The sequence below is a fragment of the Dreissena polymorpha genome, chromosome 5 (genome assembly GCF_020536995.1).
Source record: "Dreissena polymorpha isolate Duluth1 chromosome 5, UMN_Dpol_1.0, whole genome shotgun sequence".
In the NCBI taxonomy this organism is placed as follows: Eukaryota; Metazoa; Mollusca; class Bivalvia; order Myida; family Dreissenidae; genus Dreissena; species Dreissena polymorpha.
Genome location: NC_068359.1, coordinates 46,942,553 through 46,968,773, shown reverse-complemented (window position 1 = coordinate 46,968,773; position 26,221 = coordinate 46,942,553). Strand labels below are relative to the sequence as shown.

General features: G+C 34.5%; 1 protein-coding gene across 1 annotated transcript; it reads left to right on the top strand.

Annotated features, from left to right (window-relative positions):
• The first annotated feature begins 1,825 nt into the window (after positions 1 to 1,825).
• On the top strand, positions 1,826 to 26,221 carry LOC127881845 (protein Wnt-2b-A-like). Its single transcript, XM_052429995.1, has 7 exons — positions 1,826 to 2,061; positions 13,732 to 13,834; positions 14,596 to 14,728; positions 21,426 to 21,709; positions 22,369 to 22,490; positions 23,051 to 23,199; positions 25,469 to 26,221. The coding sequence occupies exons 1-7, from the start codon at positions 1,913 to 1,915 to the stop codon at positions 25,699 to 25,701; spliced, it is 1,173 nt and encodes a 390-aa protein (XP_052285955.1). The 5' UTR covers positions 1,826 to 1,912; the 3' UTR covers positions 25,702 to 26,221.

The following is a 26,221-nucleotide window of genomic DNA, read 5'->3' as shown; positions in this document are numbered from 1 at the left end:
AAAGAGCTGACTAAAACCGCGAAGAAGAGAGGCTCGCACAATTTTTGTATACGTATCAATGTATCAATAATTTAGGTAGATATTTGTACAACACAATCTTTCGTCCATTCATAGCCGGACACCTTTCTGCATGACCGGACATTCCTTATGGCGGACATTTGAAGAATGTAACCCACGGGTAAGAATAACAAACGCTTCATTGTCGAACTGTGTAAATGTTGATATTTTAATTTGCATCTTTTGCTTACTTATTTCGCTTTGTGCGTCTTCAAAAACACACTTTTTGTAAAGCTTTTGCAATCGACGAGGTTTTGGGTCGTTTGTAGGATAGACGTTTTTTGTATAAAGAAATGTAGGAACGTCTTAGATTATTTCGATTTGTAGTTGAAATACATAAAGAATAACGTTAAAAACTTTCTCACGTGTTTATCAAAACTTGATTGACTCATACAACAGCACTTTTCATCGCCCTTGAAAATCCAGTGATTTGTTGATTTGATTATTGAAATTTTCGACAGACGATATAAACCATACAGCCTCGAATTTTGATGAGACGGACTCTAACAATTCTTTCGTAGGCGAGAATTACCTCGGTGAAAGGTTTATGATCACAGACGTATGTCATATTGCAGTAAGCGGGGCTTGTTCTGGAAATTAAATTAGCACCCGTTTGTGGAATAGAACAACATACAACAATGTATGACTGCAAAAAAGGTTGTGATGGATTTTACACCAATCCAGTGTATATTTAAGTGCGCGGTGCGAATTCTAATCTATAGCATCTTTTGAACAAAACGCACTCAATACATTACCGGAATATATTGCTTCGACTTATCTTTGAGTCATGATCTGTTTTCAGTCACAAATTATGTGGATTTGCTGTGTAAAACTGTATAATTAACGGATAACAATGTGAAAAAATGTGTTCTTTTTGCTATCGGATGTAAAAAAAACTTGCTGTAGCAAGAAACGTTGTTTCCCAAAAACATAGGCCTTTATTTTTTGAATTTTCATTACGGTAAGACGCGCGTGAAACAAACACCAAAGATATACACTGCAAACTGTGAGTAAATGACTTTTGAACAATATCAGCGAATTACATTTTCAAAGTTACTCTATAACACGTAACTTTTTAATTACGGTTTTTAATTCGAGTAATTGAACAAACAAAAACGTCAGAATCATATTACGTTTTGATACGTATCTTAGTGTAATTAAAACAATATCTACATCAAACGGTGTATCGAATTTTTCATTGGCCGATGGTAATCTATTGAAGTTTGCAATAGTTGTATGGGTGCAGGACATACGTGCAGTGATACCAACGAACGTATTTTCGACCCACGTAAACTGCCTGTTACGTCCGTGTTATTGAGTACCAAAAGGGTGTGCGGAAAAAGAAGCAACATTCATTGGATTAGTGGGTGCCACTAAATGCGATTCATAGGTTGAAGACGGTACGCAAGTTAACAAGATAAAACGGTGTTATAAAGAATTGTAATTAAGTTAGTGAAGTGTTCAGGGCTTTAATGTGCAAATTTACGCCAAGAGTACGAAAGATCATAAGCTTAAAACAGTGATCCAGTGTGCTCGAATAATTGCCTGTTCAGCATAGTTGTTCATAAATTTCGAATCTTAAGATGGAGCAGCTGAGAAAACGAAATTAACAAATGGATGGTTTGAAGACCTCGTATAAAATGTGTTGACGAGTGTTTTTTATTCTCGTCGGTTTTTCTTATTTGAAATTGCTATAAAATGATAAACGTGTGGCTTTGATATCAAAATAATAAAAAATAATAATAAATTGCGTTACAAGGAGTATCTTTTTGTGCTGACGTTAACTTGACTTAGTCCATAGTACATTTAAACAACCCTATTGCGATGTCATATGTGACGATGGATATTAGTATATATGCTCTTGTGCATACAGGTCTATTATTTTACACTGCATCCTAGCAGACCAAATGGAGGTCCAGCGATGGGAAATTTGTGTTTGAAAAATGTCGTGGTTACCATAGTAATCGTTCTCATACATCTGCAACTGGTGGCGTCAACGTGGTGGTGAGTCTTTAAAACTTATGGTACTCGAACAAAAAGGTGCATTGTTGTTGTAAAAATTATAGTAATAATAATACTAATAATAATAATGAAAAAAAATAAATAATAATTATAATAATAATAATAATAATAATAATAATAATTATTATTATTATTATTATTATTATTATTATTATTATTATTATTATTATGATAATTGTAATTATAATAATAATATTTTAATTTTTGATTATGATTATTATTTTTTATTTTTAATTATTTTTATTGACTGTGATATTACTCGTATTATTGGTAGTAGACGTATATCAATTTAAAGCAAGCTGCTAGTGCGTGCATGTATTTTTAATACACCTTTAAGGATACAAATTATGCTTATTTATTGTTATTATTGTATTTATAATAATTATTATCATTATCATAATTATAATTATTTTGTTTCTTATGATATTTAATACCGGCATATAACACGTGGAGAGGTGTCACGTACTAAGTAACAATGTATTTATTTCTCAGCGATACTACCATAAAATTGTCGTTAGCTTCATGATAATTACCGAGTAAACATTCCCGCGGACCCGAGTATTACAAACCATATTAGAGAAGTCAATTATGGGCGGAAATAGAAAACTATATTTGATACGCTAGAACAAAGGCTAGACGATATTAAATTGAATACAAATAGGGTAAAATTCGCTTGCAGCTGACAGGCTAGTTTTCTTGTTGATTACAGTTGCAAGTTTATCTCGGTATACGTTTCTGATTTTCATGAAATCGATATACCCTTAGTGTGTTTCTGTTCTTGTTCAGAAATAATTGATACATATCAAAACAGGCATTACTACATTATCGATCTATGGTGTTCATTCATGCTTTCTTTCACTGCTAGAACAGTTGTTCATTTATTTCATGTGTTTATTCGTTAGGTCGGTCGGTCGGTTTGAACAATTCTTTACATTAAAGAACATAGCATATTTACTCTCTTTCAGTTGTCTTATCAGACAATGTTCTGTCGTATTAGAAATGTTTGGGACTACGCTTATCTATTTATAACGTATTGAATAACTTTAGAGACACGATCATTATGTCATCCATATATACCTTATTACATGTGTTTGCTACTGTTCATCCATATATACCTTATTACATGTGTTTGCTACTGTTCATCCATATATACCTTATTACATGTGTTTGCTACTGTTCGCTCCCCTATTTACCGGTAAATGCCATTTTTGTTCAGCTTCCTCAGACTGGAATGTTTACGGATGCTTGGAAATATGGAAAATTTAACAATCTGAGCTCACTAGCATGTTTTAACTTAGGAAAATATTATATTATCACATCACTTGACGGTGTTAAATCAATATCTTTCAAAGGAAATGTTGAGCACCTAGACAATGTACATGTTATATAAAAAAATAAGTTAAAGCGAGGTTCACAATAAAAAGATGATGATCGATGTATACTGTATAATGATTGCACGCGACTGGAAAATGTGAGACTTATTTTTGGTGAGCTTGAACGCCAATATAGCGTTTGTAGTTTTAATAAATATCACTTTGTATGAGATGTAACCTATGTTTGCATGTTGACGATACACGTCCATGCATTATAGTCTAACAACTGTAAAGTAAAACGCCGATTTTCGAGTGATCTATGTATAATTTTGTTCATTTAATTTGTGATTAAAACTCAATCTCAAAGACCAACCGGAGTCCGAGTATTTTACCGATTGTTTTATAGGTATTCGTTGATAATAAAGTGTGATATGGTATACCATCTTCTGTTTGTTTGGGCTGACACCGCTAATCGGTGTATGTTTTAAGAGCTCAAACACAACTATTCATATCAGATTTTTAATTATAATTGCTTTAAATGGCGTACATATTCCCAGTACAGATTGGCCCTCTTCAGGTTTAGAGTTTCTGTTGTCACACGACACGTGTCAGTATGGCATAGACACCCCCACATTCCACTTTTGCCTCATTACTCCACTTATATCAAAACAGTGCGTTCATAGTCATATTTAACCGGTGACCTTTAAGTGTGACCTTGATCTTTGATGTTTTGAGACGTTAAATACACGGGAGAAATCGTCGTATGATGGTTGGAATTTGTTCTAAATAATCGGGTATCCATCAATAAATGGCAAAGTAAAAGCAAAAAAAACGTTTTTTTTTGTGTGTGAGTCAAATTTTATTTTTGACCTCTAATTGCACCTTGACCCTTTGTGATAAGGAGACGGGTGTTAGATGAGACACATGGTCTTATAACGCTTGGCACGTGTGTCGAGTCATTTTAAAGTCCAATAATATATTGCATTTTCTTTTCAAATACATGGGTATTGTTTGGTCTAATTTGACCTTTCACTTTTAAGTGTGACATTGACCTGTGAGGTAGGGATACGGGTTTAACACGGGCCACGAAGTCTTATCATGGTCAACATTTGCGATAGGTTGCTTCAAAATCCTTAGATATACGGAAACATTGGATGTAAAGATTTTGAAATTATAAAGTATTTCTATGACTAACAGAGCATGGACTGAAGTTCTCGTATATTATCGGGCTATGCTTGAAAACTCGATGCGTTTTCTCGATGTTCGTAAATCGAGGGGTGAACGGAAGACTGTTGTAACTCATATTAAATAAAGAAGGAGATACTGCAGTTTTCCGTTCAGCCCTCGAAATGTTAATTGTTATAATTTGACCTATGTTTTTGTTTTGCATATATAATTTTACATAAAAATTGTACTCTTTCATACATGCATGAAGATATAGCCTCAACTATTGCTCTGCACAATAAAATGCAACTGTAAATTACCTTATGGTATACCACGAAATGCGTGCACTGACATTAACAACAACACCATTTACATGAATATGAGTCTGAACTTTATTTAATGAGTATATATATATGAGAAATACATTTGATCTTTCATCCGAAGTATGATAGTCATTAAGATATATGCCGCGGTATATTTACAATGCATATAGTATTACTCGTAGATCAAATAATATTTGGATATATGAGACTCCGCTCACAGCTAAATTGCATGACAACAATTGTACAATGAATTGCAACTGTAATTGCTAGTTGACAACAATCGTAACCATTCTTTATGGGACAGACAGTCAATATTTGCATCAATGACTCGGACACAAAAAAATACCAATTTGTTCCATAAAAAGAAGTGTGTGTCGATTCCAAGCTCAGTCCCGAGCTAGTAAATATAAAATGTAACATGTGATACGTTAATGACAAATAAATGCCCTCTATTACGAGTAGAAAATAATCTGCCAGAAGCCCAAAATAAACCTGTGGAGTGAGCAATTATATTGGATCGTACTAAAAATGTACCCCGCGACTGAACATGACGTCAACGATTTTTTTTCTCTTTCAAGAATTTAATTATGTTAATGCTTTGTCCAAGTTACGTTTGCATGTTGAATTACGTAGTGTACATCCTCAAACACAATTAATGATGCATATATGTGCATCGGTAAAAATTGTGTAGCCTGATAAAAGAAGCGCCGTCAAAAGTATTATAGAGGGTAATAACGTGACAAACACGATGTAATGTCGACGTCCATGCCGAGACTTTAAACAAATTAATGAAAGTAATAAACGGTATTAAACAACGAAAAATACCTGTCTCCGCCTGGACGTCGCCATCTTGTTTGCCACGTGATATTACCCCTTCTGAAGTAAGGTTGATGTCGGTCAGGCTTTAATTACTGTGAATAAGTATTGTTGAATATGTTTATTTGTTGAATATATGACAAAAATATTTTAAGTGTCCGAAAACTTACAGTAATAACGGTAGATATTTTTTATGCACCATTCATGTTTTTTAAACATGACAAGTGAATACAGTGGATGGTTTAAATTTGAACTACTCGTATAGATGTATAGCTGTCTTGCTAAATTGTTTGTTGCAACAGGGTTCCTATGTCATCTGTATATTGTCATTCGTATAAACAAAAGAATGAATCCGATGTTAAATCTACAGCAGTGTGTATATTATGTCGTTGTTTGAAAACTTAATTTACCTAAATTTAAAAAAAAGTAAAAATAACGACTGTAAAGTTATTGTACCACGTGGTTAGGCTATCATCACGAGGTTGATTATGAAGACAGGGATTTGATCCAGCTATGCTGGTTGCAGTCAAAGCTCTACTCGGCGGTTGGACTAGATCACGGTTTTAAGTTGTTTTTCTCCCCAATTCTACAAAAACCGTATGATATGGTGCAGATTTATGATTTTACATACGTAATATTATATGTCTGTACCTTTCCTATCAGAGGTGGTGTTGATTTCACAAATTTTAAACAATAAATACGATTTATTGCTTATGGAGAAGGCATATAAATACAATTGGCTAAGGCTAGTATGATAAAAAAATATCAGTCTATTATAGCTGCATACAGATATTTTCTAGCTGCATATTGTTATATTATAGCCATAACTACACTAAAAATATTTTAACGCATTAAAGATTTATCTAGATTGAATCAGGAGGGGTGGTGAAGCTTGCAGATTCTGTAAATATCTCATAGAGGTAAAAGATAAACCAACAAATGATATCAGACATATATCATAAAGAATACCTCTTAAACGTGTCTTCTTGATTGTTTAAATATAAGATCTTACTTTTTAATTTAATACGTTTATACCGTGTCTATTAGAGATGGTGATTGTGAACATGATGACGTGATTGTGAACATGATGACGTGATTGTGAACATGATGACGTGATTGTGAACATGATGACGTGATTGTGAACATGATGACGTGATTGAGAATATGATGACGTGATTTTGAACATGATGACGTGATTGTGAACATGATGACGTGATTGTTCGGAAGAGGTACCCAAAGTCGGACACTTTTGCTAGTTTTTAAACCAAACTTTTCAAGATAATTGCATCGAAAAAAGTAAGTGAAAAATAACAGTATGGTTAAAAAAACATCGGTCAAACTGAAAGAGAAAATTGCTCCCTTAATATAACTGAACGATAGGTGAAACAAAGGCCTGTAACGTGCATTGTGTACACACCGGTCTTACTGACCTGTGTACTAACGCGAAAGGAATTGTCGGTAGCACTTCTTTTACTAGTGAAAAGTGAAAGCGAAAGAAGGTCAGGTAATCGTGCTTCTGATAATCGCTTTCAGTCTTAATAGAGATTTAAAATCACATTTAAACATAATTTTATAACATTTTTTTAAACAACATTCCGTTTTAAACATACAATAAAAAACGATTTTTCTTTTATTATAAACATTTTCATTCCTACGCAGAACTACTTTGGCGGAAGCATAATTCCCCAAACCAGGGGAATGTGATACGTCTTAGTATAGAGGTGACAATAACGTAGTGACGTCACCATCTATGTATAGAATGCTGTAACGTGTTCTAAAATACAACAGTAAATCAGAACACTCGTTAAATACACATAATTTCACAAATAACAAAATAAAACATTCGATTTATTGCTTTTGGAGAAGGCATATAAATAATACAATCTACAGCCAGTATGATAACAAAATATCAGTAAAATAAACTATTATAGCTCAGGGGCGTCGGAAGCAAATTGACATTGGGGCGGCGGAGGGGGTGGGTATGGTGTGGGGGTCCGCTGGGCCTCCCCGAGTTATTTTTCAAATTTTAGCATCAGATGGCGCATTCTTGTGCGTTTTTATGCTCGATAATTGACCTTATACACGTCAATCGCAGGCATATTCTGAATGACAAAAGTTGTGACAGACAGACAGACGACACAACAATAGGGATCATGTAACGTCAATACTGATTAAATATATGCTAAAAGTCAAATTAAGATGCTAGTATTAAGTTTTATTTGATGCATTTTATACATGTATGAACAGTAACAATATTACCGTATCGCATGAAACATACAACTATAATATCACAGGACAATCAAATGTGAACGCTATCGCAATCAATTATGGTAGAGCTCGACAACAAAGTCCAGATCATCCTTCATGGAAGAGTCACCACTAACACTTTTCAAAAGAAGATCTTCAAGATGTCGGTAGGATTTGTAGCCTTTCTGATCAAATCTGTCTTTGAAACAATTAATTGTAAGATCAAGTGCCTCAAAGTACTTTTGGCGATACATGTCTTTCTCAGACGTATGATACTCGTTCGGTGCATTTCCGTTTTCAAATCTCTTTGGCTGTTGTCGACGTCTGGGCAGGCTAGGTTCATTTACATCAAGAATATCGAGTTTGCTTGTAGTTTCCTCATAGAATATATCGTACGATGCTTCATCTCGCTTTTTGGTCAGTGTGTTTATCGTGAGCTGAGCTAGTTTCTGTCCCTCAGACGCAGACGTCTTCGTGTTGAAGTGCTTTGCTAAGATTGTATGGCGCATAACACCGGACATGTTGCTATGATAATAATAATTATTTTTACTAGTTTACAAAAATATTAATAAAACAATTATAATACATTTATCATGTTTATATTTACCTCATCGTAATGAAGCCGCGTGTGACTGGAAAACCACTTTGGGTTGAAAGAACGTTCTTCGGGATTTTTTTCCCGAAATTCCGTTTTGGAAATTTGAAATTCGTTGGTTGGTTTGGAGTTGACATATTGAAATGACAAAAATAAGTGGTAAAAAACATTAAATACGTTTTTAGAATTAGCGATTTACTTTGAGTTATTACAATTAATTCATGTGTCTTTAATTGTGTGATAATTAAGGACTATTGGATATCGTCAGATTTGTTTCATGTCATACTTTCCTTTATATTAATAAAAAGAAACAAAGGCCGTAGCGTGTCCGACCCCCCCCCCCCCCCCCCCCCCGCGAAATGTCACCCATCGGGACAAGTGAACACCGCGGACAATCGTTTTTGTTTAAGTACACGGTGCCTATACTGTAACATTTATTTATGATATTGACTGTGTACATCAGACTACTTGCTGTATAATGTATATGTATGTATACGTATTATGAATATGTAAACAAAGAAATAAAATAAAGATGAAAACTTGCCTCTTAACATATTGTAGGTAAATTTTATGGGCTACCAAATATTTGTATTGGTAGCCCAGTGGGCTACCTGAAAAATAAGTATTTTTCGGACACTGGCTTAGATCATACCGACAATTAAAGATTCCCAGGTTTAAATACTCAAGAATTAAAGGGAGTTTCGTTATAAAATCGTTATAAAAGATACCGATCAATTAACAGCATAATTGACACGTACATTACCGCGGGCGGGTGTTGACAATCAACAATACACGTGTCATAACCGCGAAAGCGTGATTACCTTGCTTTGTGGTAAAGATTATTTTCAAATATACGGGTATTGAAATGAAAAAAATGAAAAAAGTTATTTTCATTTTTGCCGAAAATATTGGGGCGGCGGCCGCCGCCCCTGCCGCCCCAGCTCCGACGCCTATGTAGCTATACTATGACTACTGTTACGTACTTAAGGTTAATCTTAATTGAATCAGGAGTGCCGGGAAGCTTGCAGATAAAGATTTATGTTATAAACGTAAATCATATAAAAATGGGAATTTTCATCTCGGATCAAATTGTTCATATGCACTAGTGATTCGCGACTTCAACATGGAAAAGACTATTGATCGATTTAATTAAGTTGTTAATAGTTTATTCGTTAAGTGAATCAGCATAACAGGTGTAAATTACATGTAAACGGGGCATATTGTAACACTCTGCCCCAATCATCATGTTATACATAACCCAAGTGCACGACACAAGTGAAGGATAGCCCATAGACAAATTCGATGCAAGCTGACTCGTTTTTAGCAATGACAATCTTTTAAATTGCAATCACCTTGATTCATATTGTTATGTATAATAAAAATAATATACATATAGTAAGTCAACATACGAACCTATTTAAAAAAGTGACTCAAATGCACAAAAATGTATTCTCTCCATCAAAAGTTAGATTTCAGTCGTCATTTCTTTTTCAAAATAGCGTTTCCGAATGTGCTTATAATAATATATTAATAATGACAATAACGAAATGATGCGCCGTCATATTAAGCAAATTCAAATGTAACATTATGGGTCGTGTTATATTTTGCCCCGGTTTACCCTATTGCTCGCGATATGTTGTTATTCAATCTATAAGACATCTGTGTTTTTATGGCATAAACTTTTGCGCGTGTGTCATGTTGACAGTATGCGATGGAAAGCTAAACATGTACAAATTGTCTCGCGTGTTTGGAATCCGTTTACAAACATACCGCATACACCATTTAAGTCAATCTCCACGCAGAGTTGTCGTTCCTTGCTCCAACATACAATCTCTGCGATAACAAGAAAATCCTTCCAGATTTATTTTATTGGTTTCAGTATTATATTCTGAAAAATAGTATCATTTTCTTTTACATTTTGAAAATAGTGTATACATTTAGGCGTTGAATAAGACCGAGTTCATGGAAATCGCTGCACAATTGATGAAGTAATGGCTGTTCGAAGCGATGCACCCTATATTCTGGTCATTTTGAGTTGATCACATTGTTATATATATATATATTTGATAATAATAATAAATTTATTTCACGGAGATAACACATTAAGAAATAACATTTCTTTTTTACAATCTGGTCTTCAAAAACAAAGTATATGTAAATATCACTCAACAATGTCTAGCATACTTCAGTCAGCCTTAAAATAATTACAAGAGCAACATATAATAAAAATAATAATAATAATACTAATGATAATAATAAATAATAATAATAATAATAATAATAATAATAATAATAATAGTAATAGTAATAATAATAAGAATAATAAGAATAATAATAAGAATAATAAGAATAATAATAATAATAAGAAATAATAATTAGGAGGATTATTATTATTATTAAGAAAGAATAATAATAATAATAATAATAATAATAAGAATAATAATAATAATAATAATAATAATAATAGTAATAATAATTATAAATAATAAATAATAATTATTGTAATAATAATAATAATAATAATAATAATAATAATAAGTATTATTATTATTATTATTATTATTATTTTTATTATTATTATTATAATTATTATTACTATTATTATTATTATTATTATTATTATTATTATTATAATGATGATGGTTATTTCATTCATTCATAACAACAGACAATCACAAAGCATAAAGAAGAAAGAAAAAAAACGGTATTTTAATCGATACAATCCACATACATATCAAAACAAGTTTTGCGTTTGTAGCAAATGATTTTTAAAGTGCCGTTTAAAGGAAATAATTGAAGGTGCTTGTCTTATGTTATTTGGAATGAAGTTCCATATATTTCTCGCACAATAGGCAAAAGTACGCTTTCCGTCATTGGTTTTAAATGCAACAGATGATAAATCGTTGTGGGTGGTGGACCTAAGAGAGTATGCATTGTTAATAGATACAAAAATAACGTCATCAAATAAGGAGGCATTGAGCCATCTAAAACTTTGTACACTATAGTCCCAACAAGAAATGCACACCTATTTTCAAATGACAACCAGCCCAGTTTATTGAAAATTGGAGTTGAAGGAGAGGAAAACGGTTTATTCATTATTATTTTTGCAGTTCGTTTCTGTATCGGAATTACCTTCTTTAAATTTGATCTTGTGGCTGAGCACCATATTGTACAACAATAGTCCATATGTGGTAAGATGTATGAATTGTAAAACAACTTCATTGTTTCATAATTTAGATAGGGTCTAATACGTTTTAATAAGGCCAGCTTTGAGTTGAGCTTTCGACAGACGTTATTGATATGCAGTTGCCAAGTGAAATGTTTGATGTTCAACTTGTTCAATAACAATGTTTTTGATTTTAAGTAATAAGGTGTTTGCAGATTTATTAGCACTGGATAATACCATGCATTTAGTTTTGTTTGGATGTATTAACATATTGTTAAAAGAGCACCAACTTGATATTATATCTAAGCCATTTTGCAAAGTACGTTGAATGTTTTTAATGTCAACATCAGCTACATGTAAGCTAGATTTTTTAGATAGTGTTTTTTTTTCAGAGAAAATGATTTTTCGTTTTAATTTGATTATTTTTCGTTTAAAATGATGTTTTTACTAATTATTATCATAGCCACACGCTAACATCCGTGAAGTTGATGGCAATCGAGAAGCTTGAATGAGTTTACGGGAAGAAATACATCTCTGATGAACAAAAATGTTGCTCGATTTTCCAGTGTTTTTTTACACGCACCATCACTTTTCACCGTTTGAGGTCTTGACTTATTATATTTGTAACGGTGCTTCTGAATTAACGTTCAAAATAAACACGTCAATAAATAAGGTACAGCGCTTTAAAAAGAGGAAAGTCGAGATGAAAATGTATATAAGTAATTGCGTTAAAACTCCCATTGGCACTATGAACGCGTTGATAAATATGATATGTCAGTAGTTTCAAATAAAATTGAACTTAAATGCATGAAACTACTGTTAAGCTCAACAAAATATTGTCCTGGATGACTCTCGACATTGTTTGCCAACTTTTCGAATTACTCATCACTTTTTCTACCAAATTATTATTGCTTTTGGTGCTGAAATATTAATTCAGTCGCACAATACGGTTTGCTCATTTTTATAACTATTTTACAACCGTTGATAATTGCATCGTTTATGCACGTTGAAAAGCCGATTTCAATATAGGTATTAGTATATTATCGTTTTTATATAATCTTCATAGTGTCAAAAATTATGGCAGAGGTATAGATAGTTCACGCAACTGTCATATCAAATCCAGAATTAATAGAGTTTTTGACAGGATAAGGAAAGCGATTCCCCATTTTAGTTTTCTCGCTAGTATGAATGAAAACTTGGAATAAGTGACCTGGACCTTGTGTACAAACTCATCGGCTTATGATGGAGAACATTTCTACAACATTACTTTGCATTCAATCCAGAAATATGTTGTTGACCGGACAATTATTTTTGGGGACGCAAGCACGCATGGACGAACATGGGGCAAAACTTTTTGACCCAGCACCATAATCGAATGGCGGGACAAAAAAGACATCATGCAACATTCGTGTTTTTTTTTCTAAATACAGTTTTCCTTCGCGTACATGTATTTCACACTACATCATTATACAAGATTGTCGTTAGAGAATATAGGGCGAACTGTGATATATATTGATATGCATTCGCACAGACTGGTTAGGAGGTATGCTGGCCGCAAATGGCACGAGACCCATTTTCGCTTGTCGCGGATCATGCGGTAACCCTCAATCTCCACGCAGAGTTGTCGTTCCTTGCTCTCACATACAATCTATGCCATCACAAGAAAATCCTACCAGATTCGGTAGGATTTTTTTTTAAGTATTATATAATGAAAAGAAGTATCATTTTCTTTGATATTTTAAAAATAGTGTATAAGTTTAGGTTCATAATAAAATGTAAATTACCTAAATTAAAAAAAAGTAAAATAGCAACGGTAAAATTATTGTTCCACGTGGCTAGGCTATTATCACTTGATTGGTTATGAAAGCAGGGATTTGATCCTGCTATGCTGGTTCCAGTCAAATCTCTGCGCGGAGGTTGGCGGTACCCTGTGTAACCAATGTATCAGGAGTCTGATAGCTTGAAAGCTTCAAACAATGCAAAAGAAATGATGTCATAACATACGTAAGCTATGTACATCCTTTTTAGGTTTATAAGTCAGTTGCCGCTTCACGCGGTCGGCGCAGGGGTGCTGTGTGACAACGTACCGGGACTGGTTGGCAGACAGAGGCGCATGTGCAGGATTCACCAGGTACGTCTTGTTTAACCCATTAATGCCTAGTGGACTCTCCCATCTTTCTAAATGGGATCAATTTATTTTCAAAAGTAGGGATTTCTAGTGTGTTTTTTTCTATATTTAGAATATTTCTTACCGAAATTCCTTAAAGCAAACTATTTGCCAAGGCCTTTTTTCTAGACGCTAGGCATAAATGGGTTAACGGCATGCATGGCAGACGCTTAATGTTGGTTTTCCAGTAAAAAAAGGCATTAAAATCTCTAAAAATAAGCAACCAGACAATCATGTTTAAACGCCATAAATTAAAAGTTTATCATTGAAATGTTTCGAAATTCCACAACAAACAACACAATAAATACCGGTATGCGACATTTACCGGTAAATATAAGTTGAATTAATTCGGTTAAAAAAAGTTACAAAAATGTCCATTAAAGTTGCTCAGCCATTAATCATAAATCCAATCTACCACGTGCATTGCTGGCGCGTTTCATAAGCCGATGGTGATCGTGGGGCACGGAGCGTTAGAGGGCGTGCGCCAAACCTTGCTCTGGGAAACCAGGGCTTATTGCATGTGCATTCACTTTCCGCATGAACAGAATGTTCGATAAAAAGAGTCTTCCTTTAAACGGAAAAAGTAAAATAAAATTGGAAAGTGTCGTCCCTGGTTAGCCTGTGCGGACAGCACAGCTTAATCTGGGACGACACTTTCCGCACGTGCATTAAGCACTGTTTTCCCAGAGCGAGGCTCACCATGTGCGTTTCGGGCTTGTTTTCAGGAGGCGATGGTGATCCTAGGGCAGGGGGCGCTACAGGGCGTGCACGAGTGCCAGCACCAGTTCCGGCAACACCGCTGGAACTGCTCCACCCTGGACCGGGACACGTCCGTGTTCGGCAAGGTGCTCCTCAAAGGTGAGTGTATCAGGAGAAGGTATTTCGACGTTTATGAGGTTCCTTCGCGCCTGATGCGGCATGATGTGAGGGCCCGGAGTGTGTCCCAAAACGTCTATCTAATTAACTGACTAGACTCACGAACGTTGAGGTTTTCAACTTTTTAGTTCTTACTGAAAGATTTTCGATGTTACTGTGGTCTTGTGTTGTTGGTGGCGCCGGACAACCGGGAGGAAAACCCACCTTTCCGATATGGTGACCATCAACAAACTTTTCATGCTTTCGGGAATGGGAAATGAACCCTAGGTGAGAAGCGCATGTACCAACCACTGCCCTTACTGGACAGCCGGTGTGTGGGGGAGGAATTGATAATTCATGTTCGATGTCTTAACGAGTCGTATCGACACTGCAAAAGGAGACCATTTCCAGTTTAATTCTCAAATTAACGTTTTTATTAAGGATGTTAAGTTGTGTGGGTTTTCTTATTTAAAATTTACATTTTAAAAATAGTAAACATCGTTAGTGTAAATTGCCTCGAGTTGTCGATTTCGGCTCAGGTACTTTTTAAAGGTACCCCAGGTACTCTTAATGATACTACAGTGTACACAGGGTACGGAAATTACGCTCAAAGGCACTCGGCATTACCACCGAGTAAATTTTAGTATATTTTCCGTACCCAGGGATCTTCGTTGTATACTTAAGAGTTCACGGGGTACTTTTAAGTAGTACCTGAGCCGACAATGACCAATTGAGCCCCTCTTGGGGAGGGGAGGGACGATAACTCATATTCGGTGTAAAAACGCATCGTATGGACACAGGAAAGGGAGACAATTTACAGTGTCATTCTAAAGTTTTTTCCGCTAGGATATTTAAATGTGTGGGTTTTCTTATTAAAAGTTAACAGATAGAACAGATTCTACCACAGTAAGAGATAATTTTGTTCCATTCTCGATTGCTTGTTTTTTTGCTAGGATATTAACGGGATCTTTTCACGGTTTGGTAAATTGACAAAATTGAAAAAAAGTTGTTTCAGATTCGCAAATTTTCGTTTTAGTTATGATATTTGTGAGGAAACAGTATTACTGAACATTTACCATAGTCTAATATAGCCATTATTTGTATCTTTTGACGATTTGAAAACCTAAAAATTATAAAGCGTTGCAACGCGAAACGATTGAATAATTTGGAGAGTTCTGTTGTTGTCGTTTAAATTTACGAAACTACGAAGATTGCTTATATAAGGTATAAAATAATTAAACTGTGTATTCTCGGAGGAATAGCCAAGAGGGCTAATGCGGTTTTACGAAAGACTAACTCCTGGACTCCGGGGGTCACTGGTTCGAGCCCTGGTACCGGCTACTTTTTTTCCTTTTTTAAATTTTATTCTTGATTTTTTAATGGAGCCTTTAAGATCCAATGTTTACATTTATCAATATAAAGCATTTAATGACAAACTTCAAAATATGCCAAAATCTGTGAAAAGGCCCCTTTAAAGGGATCTTTTCACGTTTTGGTAAATTGACAAAATTGAAAAAAGTTGTTTCAGATTCGCAAATTTTCATTTTAGTTATGATATTTGTGAGGTAACAGTATTACTGAACATTTACCATGGTCTAATATAGCCATTATATGCATCTTTTGACGATTTTAAAACCTAAAAATTATAAAGCGTTGCAACGCGAAACGATTGAATAATTTGGAGAGTTCTGTTGTTGTCGTTAAATTTTGTGACACTACGAAGATTGCTTTTATAAGGTATAAAATACGTCGTCTATCTATATTCGGTAGAATAGCCGAGAGAGTAAAAGCGTTTTAACTTCAGGACCTTTGCAGGACTCCAGTGGTCACTGGTTCGAAACTTGCTCCAGGCAAAGTTTTTTTTCCTTTTTTTAATTTTATTCTTTATTTTTTACTGCAGCTTTTTACGATAAAATGTTTACATATATATCAATAGAAAGCATTTAATGAATAACTTCAGAACATGCCAAAATCTGTGAAAAGGCCCCTTTAAGTTGTAGCTTACATTAACAATAGAATGTATTGATATTCTTGCTAGTCATTTGTGTGATATTTTTAACGGGATTTTAAATACGGGTTACTACCCAGAAAACTGGATGGAAGGCTTGATAATACCACTTCATAAAAAAGGCGACAAAAGCGATGTTAATAATTATCGTGGTATTACACTTGTAAGCTGCTTGTCCAAGCTATTTACTACAGTCATAAATAAACGCATTGATAAGTTTTGCACGGAAAATAACAGTATTTCGAACGCACAATTCGGATTTCGTAAAGGGCGTTCCACAGTAGATCCAATTTTTATTTTACATTCTCTTGTCCAGAAATATCTCAATGAAAATATGAGGCTCTACGTTATATACGTGGACATGATGAAATGTTTTGATTCTATTTATAGAAATGCACTTTGGTTAAAAATGTTTAAAACAGGTATTGGTGGAAAACTGCTAAGGGTTGTTAAAGACATGTATCAAAAAGTTAAATCTTGTGTCAAGGCATGTTCTACTTATTCTGAATATTTTAACTACGCTGTTGGTTTGAGACAAGGGGAGATTATGTCACCTCTTTTGTTTTCATTATTTGTTGAAGATTTAGAGCTTTATTTGCAGTGTAATATTGATGCAGGCTTTAGTTTTGATGATTTAACTTTGATTTTGTTATTGTTTGCTGATAATACAGTCGATTGGTGTATAGCGGATTTTAGTGAGTAACGGATAGCTTAAACGTTTTTTTGCAAAATACTTTTATTTATGTTAAGATTTATAGTTTTCTATTAATTGAATACAAAAAGCCTATCATTGTTAAGTCGATTCATGTTTTTGTTGACGTGTGTTAATGTTTACAACTGTTTCTTTTTTCGAAAGCAAAACAAGGTCACGTTATGTACGCACCGTTTTTGTGACGACAGTACAAGTGCAGACGAATGGTATCTTGAATTTTGCAGATTTTGTTTGGTAAACATAATGTTCATTGAAGTAATATTTTAGTATTATGTGTCCTTTACAAAAGTAAGAATGCTCAGAAACCAAATTGACGCGTACCATATAAAATAAGCATGAAAGCTGCAACTCGGGATTTAGTGAATAACGGACATGTGGTGACCCATATTCAGGAATGTGGGGATTGTCTCAAAATAAATATAAACTCAATTGAAGTTGTCCATGTGGTAAGCGTGTGGCTATGATATTAATAAGTAAAAACATAGTTTTTAATGAAAAACAATCAAATTATAACGAAAAATCGATTTCTCTTAAAACATATTTTCCGCTATCAAATCTATATATAGATTCAACTCAAAATGACCCGAATATAGGATGCATCGCTTTGAACAGAATTAACGGATTAGACGAATTAGACGCAAGAAAAATGCAAGCCAGTTGTAATTTCCATCCTATAATTTTATTTGTTGTCAAATAGTATAATCAATTGCAAATACAGCAAAGCGCCTAAAGTTATCAGCAGCAGATTGTAAAGCTAATCGAACATATTTAAACATGCAACAAATCATGAATTCAAGCCACTTGTTATTTCCAATATGTTTTCAGAGAAATCGATTTTTCGTTATAATTTGATTATTTTTCATTAAAAATGATGTTTTCACTAATTAATATCATAGCCACACGCTAACCACATGTGTATTGGACAACTTCAATTGAGTTTATATTTATTTATTTTGAGACAATGCCCACATTCCTGAATATCGGTCACCACATGTCCGTTATTCACTAAATCCCGAGTTGCAGCTTTCATGCTTATTTTATATGGTACGCAACAATTTGGTTTCTGAGCATTCTTTTATAGACACATAATACTAAAATATAACATCAATGAACATTATGTTTATTAAACAAAATCTGCAAAATTCAAGAAACCATTCGTCTGCACTTGTACTGCCGTCACAAAAACGGTGCGTACATAACGTGACCTTGTTTTGCTTTCGAAAAAAGAAACAGTTGTAAACATTGACACACGTCAACAATAACATGAATCGACTTAACAATGATATGCTTTTTGTATTCAATTCATAGAAAACTATAAGTTTTAACATAAATAAAAGTATTTTGCAAAAAACGTTTAACCGATTTCCATGAACTTGGTCTTATTAAACGCAGACATGAATTTCCTTTTTGGAAATGTTCATATATTGCAATTATTTTTTACAAATGCTGTGTCAAATTTCAAGAAATAACACGATACACATGTAATCCGATAAAGACCTAAGCGATCCGGTAATGGCTGAAGCAGTGTACCATGAAATTCGCGCTGTAAACAAATAACATTTTTCGGAAATTTAAAACCGCTGGCATGTTTCAATAGGAAAGACATGTGTCTATCTAGGTTTAATGGTTTAATTACTGAATGCATGGTGTTAACGTTGAAATGAGACTCGAAGTCCTTAGCTATCCGTTATACACCAATCGACTGTATGGCTATTATAGGTAAAACTCCTGAAGAAACTCAGAGGCACTTAAATCTTTTGTTTTCATACTGTTGTTCATGGGGTTTAACTGTAAATACTACAAAAACAAAAATAATGGTTTTTCGAAAACGCGGGGCATTATTAGCAAATGAAAAATGGACCTATAATAGCCAACAAATCGAAACAGTTGATGATTTTAACTATTTAGGAACTGTTTTTAACTACACTGGGAACTTTTGTAAAAACATTGAACATCTTAATGGAAAGGCCTTGAAATCCTTAAATGTTCTATTTTGTAAATGCAACGACTTTGGTCTTTCGCCAAAAAATTGTGTCAACTATTCGATGCATTCGTATCGCCAATTCTTAATTATTCATGTGAAGTTTGGGGTTATACCAAATCCAATGAATTAGAAAGAATACACCTTAAATTTTGTAAACGATTATTAAGCGTAAGAAGTAATGCGTGTTCTGCTGCAGTGTACGGTGATCTGGGCAGATACCCACTGTATATTCACAGATACATAAGAATAATCAAATATTGGTTAAAAATCAAAGACAGTGATAACATTATATTGAGAGTTGTGTATAACGAGGCCCTTAAAAATTGTATTAGTGGGAAGAAAAATTGGGTCATGAGTGAAAAAAAACTCTCCTGAACGAATATGGATTTGCGTACATTTTTGAAAATTACCAGTACCTTAATAATAATGCTTTTCTCTCTGAGTTTAAATGCAGAGTCATGGACTGTTTTAAACAACATTGGTTTCACACACTTGAAAGTCCAGTTTTATTTTTGTACAAAGAAATTAAAATATCATTTGAATATGAAAAATATTTAGATATCTTACCAAAAAGTCTCAGATTCTTCTCTTCTGTAGATTAAGAATGTAATGTCATCTATTTAGAATTCAAACGGGTAGGTTTAGTAATAACCGCATAGCTAGGGAAGAAAGATATTGTATTTGTTGTAACTCACGTGATATTGAAGATGAATATCATTTTATTTTAATCTGCCCATGCTAAACAGATATTAGGAAAAAATACATAAAATCTTATTATCTCAAACGGCCATCAGTATTTAAATTCTTAAGCCTTATGATCACATATAGTAAAGATGTTCTCATTAAGATGTCTTTTTTTTGTGAAAGAAGCTCTGATAATTCGGAAAGCCATATTGAATGTTGTTTAAATATCAGCTGAAATGTTATGTTCCGCGGGTTTTGTTGTGTGTATGTTTATCTGATTTCTTGTTTGTTGTATGTATATAATCCTCATAATGCAGTACCAGTACCTGCAACAATATGATGTGAAATAGACATGCGTGCTTGTGTTTCCGCATTTAATGCATATATATTATGTTTTTTATTATTATAATGATCCGTATCGTCTCTACTTTATTATTCATCTTTCACATTTCTCTAGACGACTAAAGAAATAATTAATATCTACTCGTATACAGATGTGAAATATACGTGCCTGATTGTTTAATTTGTTGCCATAGTTTAATTTGTGTAATTTTGTAATTGTTGTTGTAGACATTAACAAAAATGTGCACTGTCTATCAATATTATTAGCATATTCATCCACATGATATGCGTAAGATAATCCACTCTCAATTTGGTTTATTTTACATAAATATAAACAGCATGATAATCGATTGCCACCTGTCACAATAAGTTTTAACATTGCGATTGTTTCCAACCACTGTCATGTATTATGTAATACGTTATGTACACTAATTAATATTGTACACCCACTTTCTTTTTCACGTGACCTTTTGAAATGTATATTACATGGCTATGACAGACGATGTACTATGTACAAGTGGAAATAAAGTTCTGTTCTGTTCAACAACAAAAAAGAAAAAGTGTTCAGTTGGTCAAAAGCTATCGTTATATGTGTTCAGTTGGTCAAAAGCTATCGTTATTAGTGTTCAGTTGGTCAAAAGCTATCGTTATATGTGTTCAGTTATTCAAAAGCTATAATTATTAGTGTTCAGTTGGTCAAAAGCTATCGTTATTAGTGTTCAGTTGGTTAAAATCTATAGTTATTAGTGTTCAGTTGGTTAAAATCTATAGTTATTAGTGTTCACTTATTTAAACTATCGTTATAATTGTTCAGTTTGTAAAAAAGCTATCGTTATTAGTGTTCAGTAGGTCAAAAGCTATCGTTATAAGTGTTCAGTTGGTCACAAGCTATCGTTATTAGTGTTCAGTTGGTCACAAGCTATCGTTATATGTGTTCAGTTGGTCACAAGCTATCGTTATATGTGTTCAGTAGGAACAAGAGAAGCCGCCTTCGTCTACTCGATATCTTCGGCGGGGGTCGCGTATTCCATCACACGAGCCTGCAGTCTCGGGCACCTCAGCACGTGCGCGTGCGATCCGAACAGGAAGGGGCGTGGTCGAGACAAACAGGGAAATCCCTTCCAATGGGGCGGCTGCAGCGATGACGTCAACTATGGACAGAAGTTCGCGAAGATGTTCATTGACGCTAAAGAGAAACAACATATGGACGCGAGGGCGTTAATGAATCTGCATAACAACAAAGCCGGCCGTCAGGTGACTCATTCGTGTAGATATTTTGTAGCTTTGAAAGACTTAAATAGAACACTTGTTGGATACATGATATTGCGTTGTATACATACGTTATTGTGTCCTTTAAACCGTTGTGACGATTGGTCATTGTCGGCTCAAAACAAAAAATAAAATGCGACTTAAAATGTACCAGGGTACTCTTAAGTATGCTACAAAGTACCCGGTGTTTTGCCAATATTCTAAACCTCGGAGTATGGCCCGGTGTCGGGGTATATTTTTGTATACATTAGTGTATCAGGGGTACTTTAAACTAGTACCTGAGCGTACAACGACCAATTGAGATAACCAAGATTTTCGACTCAAGTACTACTCTTAAGCATACTACGAAGTACCCGGGGTACGAAAAATAAAAGTACTTCGGACTAAGGGCGGGTCCCTTTAAGCGTAGTTCCCGCACCCGGAGTATATTCTAGTATACTTACAGTGCCCGTAGTACTTTGAAGTAGTACCTAAGCCGAAAATGACCAATTGAGCAAAAGTTGTGTTTCTTTCTTCATAACGAGTTTTCACAGTGGGACACAGCATCTTTAAGTATGTCTGGTATGCATGTGTAGTCATGACTTGAATGCATCATTTAATAAATGCCAAGACGCTCGTTACCAAGACCATGTTCTCGTTTTCAGGCAGTCCAGAAGCAGCGGAAGCTCGAGTGCAAGTGTCACGGGATCAGCGGCTCGTGCGCCATGAGGACCTGCTGGCGGGCCCTCCGCGACTTCCGACGCGTCGGCACTTTCCTCAAAAATAGGTCCGTGTTTTTTTCACCATTTTATGGCATTTTGGTTTGGAAAACATCGCGTCATTTTGATTAAAATTGGGAAATTATTTTTTTTTTCTAACAAATACTTTAAATTATGAATAAGTGTTTTCCATATTATATTTACTAAGGTTCAATCCATAGACTGCAAAATGGAGTTAATTTATGTTGAATTTTATAAAATAATAATAATAATTTGGGTGGAAAAACCTTCCATTGGGAATTTAAGGCAGCCTTTTGGAAAATATATATACTTTTTATGTCTATACTGGGGGACATATTGTTTTTGCCCTGTCTGTTTGTTTGTTGGTTTGTATGCGTCAAACTTTAACATTGGTCATAACTTTTGCAATATTGAAGATAGCAACTTGATATTTGGCATGCATGTGTATCTCATAGAGCTGCACATCTTGAGTTGTGAAAGGTCAAGGTCATCCTTCAATGTCAAAGGTCAATTATATGGGGGGACATAGTGTTTCACAAACACATCTTGTTGACATTGGGAATGGGGCCGAATAACGACCCAAATTTGACCAAAATTTACACTGCAGGTACAACGGCGCCATACAGGTGATGATGAACCAGAACTCGGCCGACGCCGACCTCGTTGTTGCCAATAGAAACCATAAGAAACCAACGAAGTACGACCTCGTATATTTCGACGCGTCGCCCGATTACTGCAACGAGGATTTAGAATTAGGTAAACCAGTATGCTCTTGGGTTATCTTTTAAAATGTCATTATGCTGTATGGCCTTAAGTCGTTTGTTACCTTTTAAATGCCTTAATGCTTAAAGGCATGTAGTCTTAGTGTACCTTGTAAATGCCTTTATGTTTTATGGCCTGTAGTATTAGGTTACCTTTTAAATGCCTTTATGCTATATGGCATTTAGTCTTAATGTATCTTTTAAATGCCTGTATGCTTTATGGCATGAAGTCTTGTATGTTAACTTTAAAATGCCTTTATGCTTTATGGCATGTAATCTTAGTTTACATTTTAAATGTCTTTATGCTTTATGGCATGTAGTCTGACATTACCTGCTGAATGCCTTTATGCTTTATGGCCTGAAGTCTTATGTCACCTTTTAAATGCCTTTATGCTTTATGGCATGTAATCTTAGTTTAACTTTCAAATGCCGTTATGCTTTATGGCATGTAGCTTGAGGTAACCTTTTAAATGCCTTTATGGTTTATGTAATGTAGTCTGAGGTTACCTTTTTAATGCATCTTTGCTTTATGGCATGTTGCCTGAGGTTACCTTTTAAATGCCTTTATGCTTTATGGCATGTAGTCTTAGGTTACCTTTTAAATGCCTTTATGGCATGTAATCTTAGTTAACCTTTTAAATGCCTTTATGCTTTATGGCATGTAGTTTGAGGTTACCTTTTAAATGCCTCTATGCTGTATGGCATGTATTCTGAGGTTACCTTTTTGCCTCTTTGCTTTATGGCATGTAGTCTGAGGTTACCTTTAAAATGCTGTAATGCTTTATGGCATGTAGTCTTAGGTTACCTTTAACATGCCTGTATGCTTCATGGTCTGCAGTCTTATGTTACCTCTTAAATGCCTTTATGCTTTATGGTATGTAGTCTTAGGTTACCTTTTAAATGCCTTTGTTCTTTATGGGATGTAGTCTTACATTATCTTTTAAATGCCCTTATGGCATGTAGTTTGTAATTCTTGAGAGAAACTTGAATATTATGTACATGTATATGCATAATTTTACGAAGTAGCTTGTCTGATAGGGCTAAGTCTTAAGTTTATTTCCTCTACCAATGTTTCACTTGTCACATAAGTGACTATAACTTGGCCCCAAGTCTGTCTGTCCACAAAGCTTGAATGTGAAAAAACTAATTGCGTCACATGACTAAAAGAAGTCCATAATGGTCTTTACGTGCTCACATGCGTTCAAATGTTGAAGAATCCACCATGTGACTAGTTTTGATGCCACCTGACCCAGATTCATTCATGGCCTAGAAATTGTCAAGATAAACATTCTGACCTAGTTTCATTGAAAATAGTTTCATTATAAATGAGACCTATATATTGTCTCTAGAGTGGTAACAAGGCTTTTCTCTAAGATCAGAATATACATGTAGTTTTAAATCAAAATCTTTACTGATACATGTAATTGAGATATTAAAGTATGAAACGCATTGTGTTAAATCAGTCTCAGAGTGCATTTACTCAAATCCTGGACATTAGTTCCTACGCTAATTTGGACAAGGCGGACAATTTTCTATCTTATTTTGAAAACCTGGACAATCGTTCCTACAATATTTTGACAACCCGGATAATCGTTCCTACATTATTTTGACAGCACGGACAATCGGTCCTACATTTTATGAACACACTGAACAATTATTCCTACACTATTCCTATCCCAGATATTCGATTATATTTATTGAAATAAGTGCCAATTTTACAAATAGAATAAAACATGTGAACAGCAAAAGGAGTTGAACTTGAAATGTTGTTCTTTATTTCACTTGCCCTCTTGATATTATGCACACAAATGTAAAGAGAGTAAACGAGCAAATATTAAAATGTATATACATATATACACAATAAAATATGCAAACGAAAGCAAACAAAAATTATAAGAAAAAACATGTGTACATTCATACATACAGCTGGATGTACACGAGTCAATAATGATTATTTAAAACAATTATCAAAGCCACCAAGACAAATTTGGTGACCAACACTCTAAAGGAATTCGACCATCGACATGCTTACTATCGCATAATGATTGCACAAAATCTTTAATGCCTGTTGGTGGCTCACAGTTTCTTTCGCATACGTTTTGCCACAGACTCGCCCCCGGCCTTTGATCGGCCAGGGTGTCAAAATAATATAGGAAAGAGTGTCCGGGTTGTCAAAATAATGTAGGAACAAATGTAAGGGTTGTCAAAATAATGTAGGAACGATTTCCATGTGTTATGAAATTTTATTTTCCATAATTGTTCAGGTTCTCCGGGGACAGCAGGTCGGGAGTGCAATGCTTCTTCCATCGACACTGACGGCTGTGACATCATGTGTTGTGGGCGCGGGTACCATACGCATACTGAGAAGCGCGTGGACAAGTGTGAGTGCAAGTTCCACTGGTGTTGTGATGTGGTCTGCAAGAACTGCACGAGAACTGTAGACGTGCACACGTGCCTTGGGGAGCGTACGCAGCGAAAATATAAATGGGGACATTAACTGGACACTCTGAGCAATAACAGGTTACACAAACGCTTATTAACTGTACACTAAAGAGCGAGAACAGGTTATACAAGCCCTTTGTAAAATTACGACGTCACATAGTGTCCATAAACTCTAGGCCAAGTGTCGCACAATTAGCCAAGCAAGAAATATTCACAACGGTATGTTCGCTCTGTGCAAAGTAAAACATAAGAAGTTACCGTACCATGTGTGAAGAAAAACATTTTTTAAATTTATAATAATTGTTTTGCCAAATTAATGTACTTTAAAGGAAAAAAAATCCATGAAAAGTAGGTTAACTATTGCATAATATGCAATCAGAAATGGCTGTGTTGCACGCGGATATCTTCAACACCAAGAAATATTGGTTGTAAGCTTATTGTTAAGGTAAAATTGCTTCAATTTGTTTTCATAACTAATACTGGCTTTTTAAAGCGCGAGTGCATGTTTTGTTTTCTCTTCAATGTTATTTGTTACATAAATGTGATAAGTGATATACCTCATTTGTTTGTCAATA

Excerpts from the sequence above, each read along its gene's own strand:
- LOC127881845 (XM_052429995.1), top strand. The coding sequence starts at position 1,913 with ATGCTCTTGTGCATACAGGTCTATTATTTTACACTGCATCCTAGCAGA. Across the intron at positions 13,835-14,595 it reads GCATGTGCAGGATTCACCAG|GAGGCGATGGTGATCCTAGG; the intron begins GTACGTCTTGTT and ends GCTTGTTTTCAG. Across the intron at positions 23,200-25,468 it reads CAACGAGGATTTAGAATTAG|GTTCTCCGGGGACAGCAGGT; the intron begins GTAAACCAGTAT and ends ATAATTGTTCAG.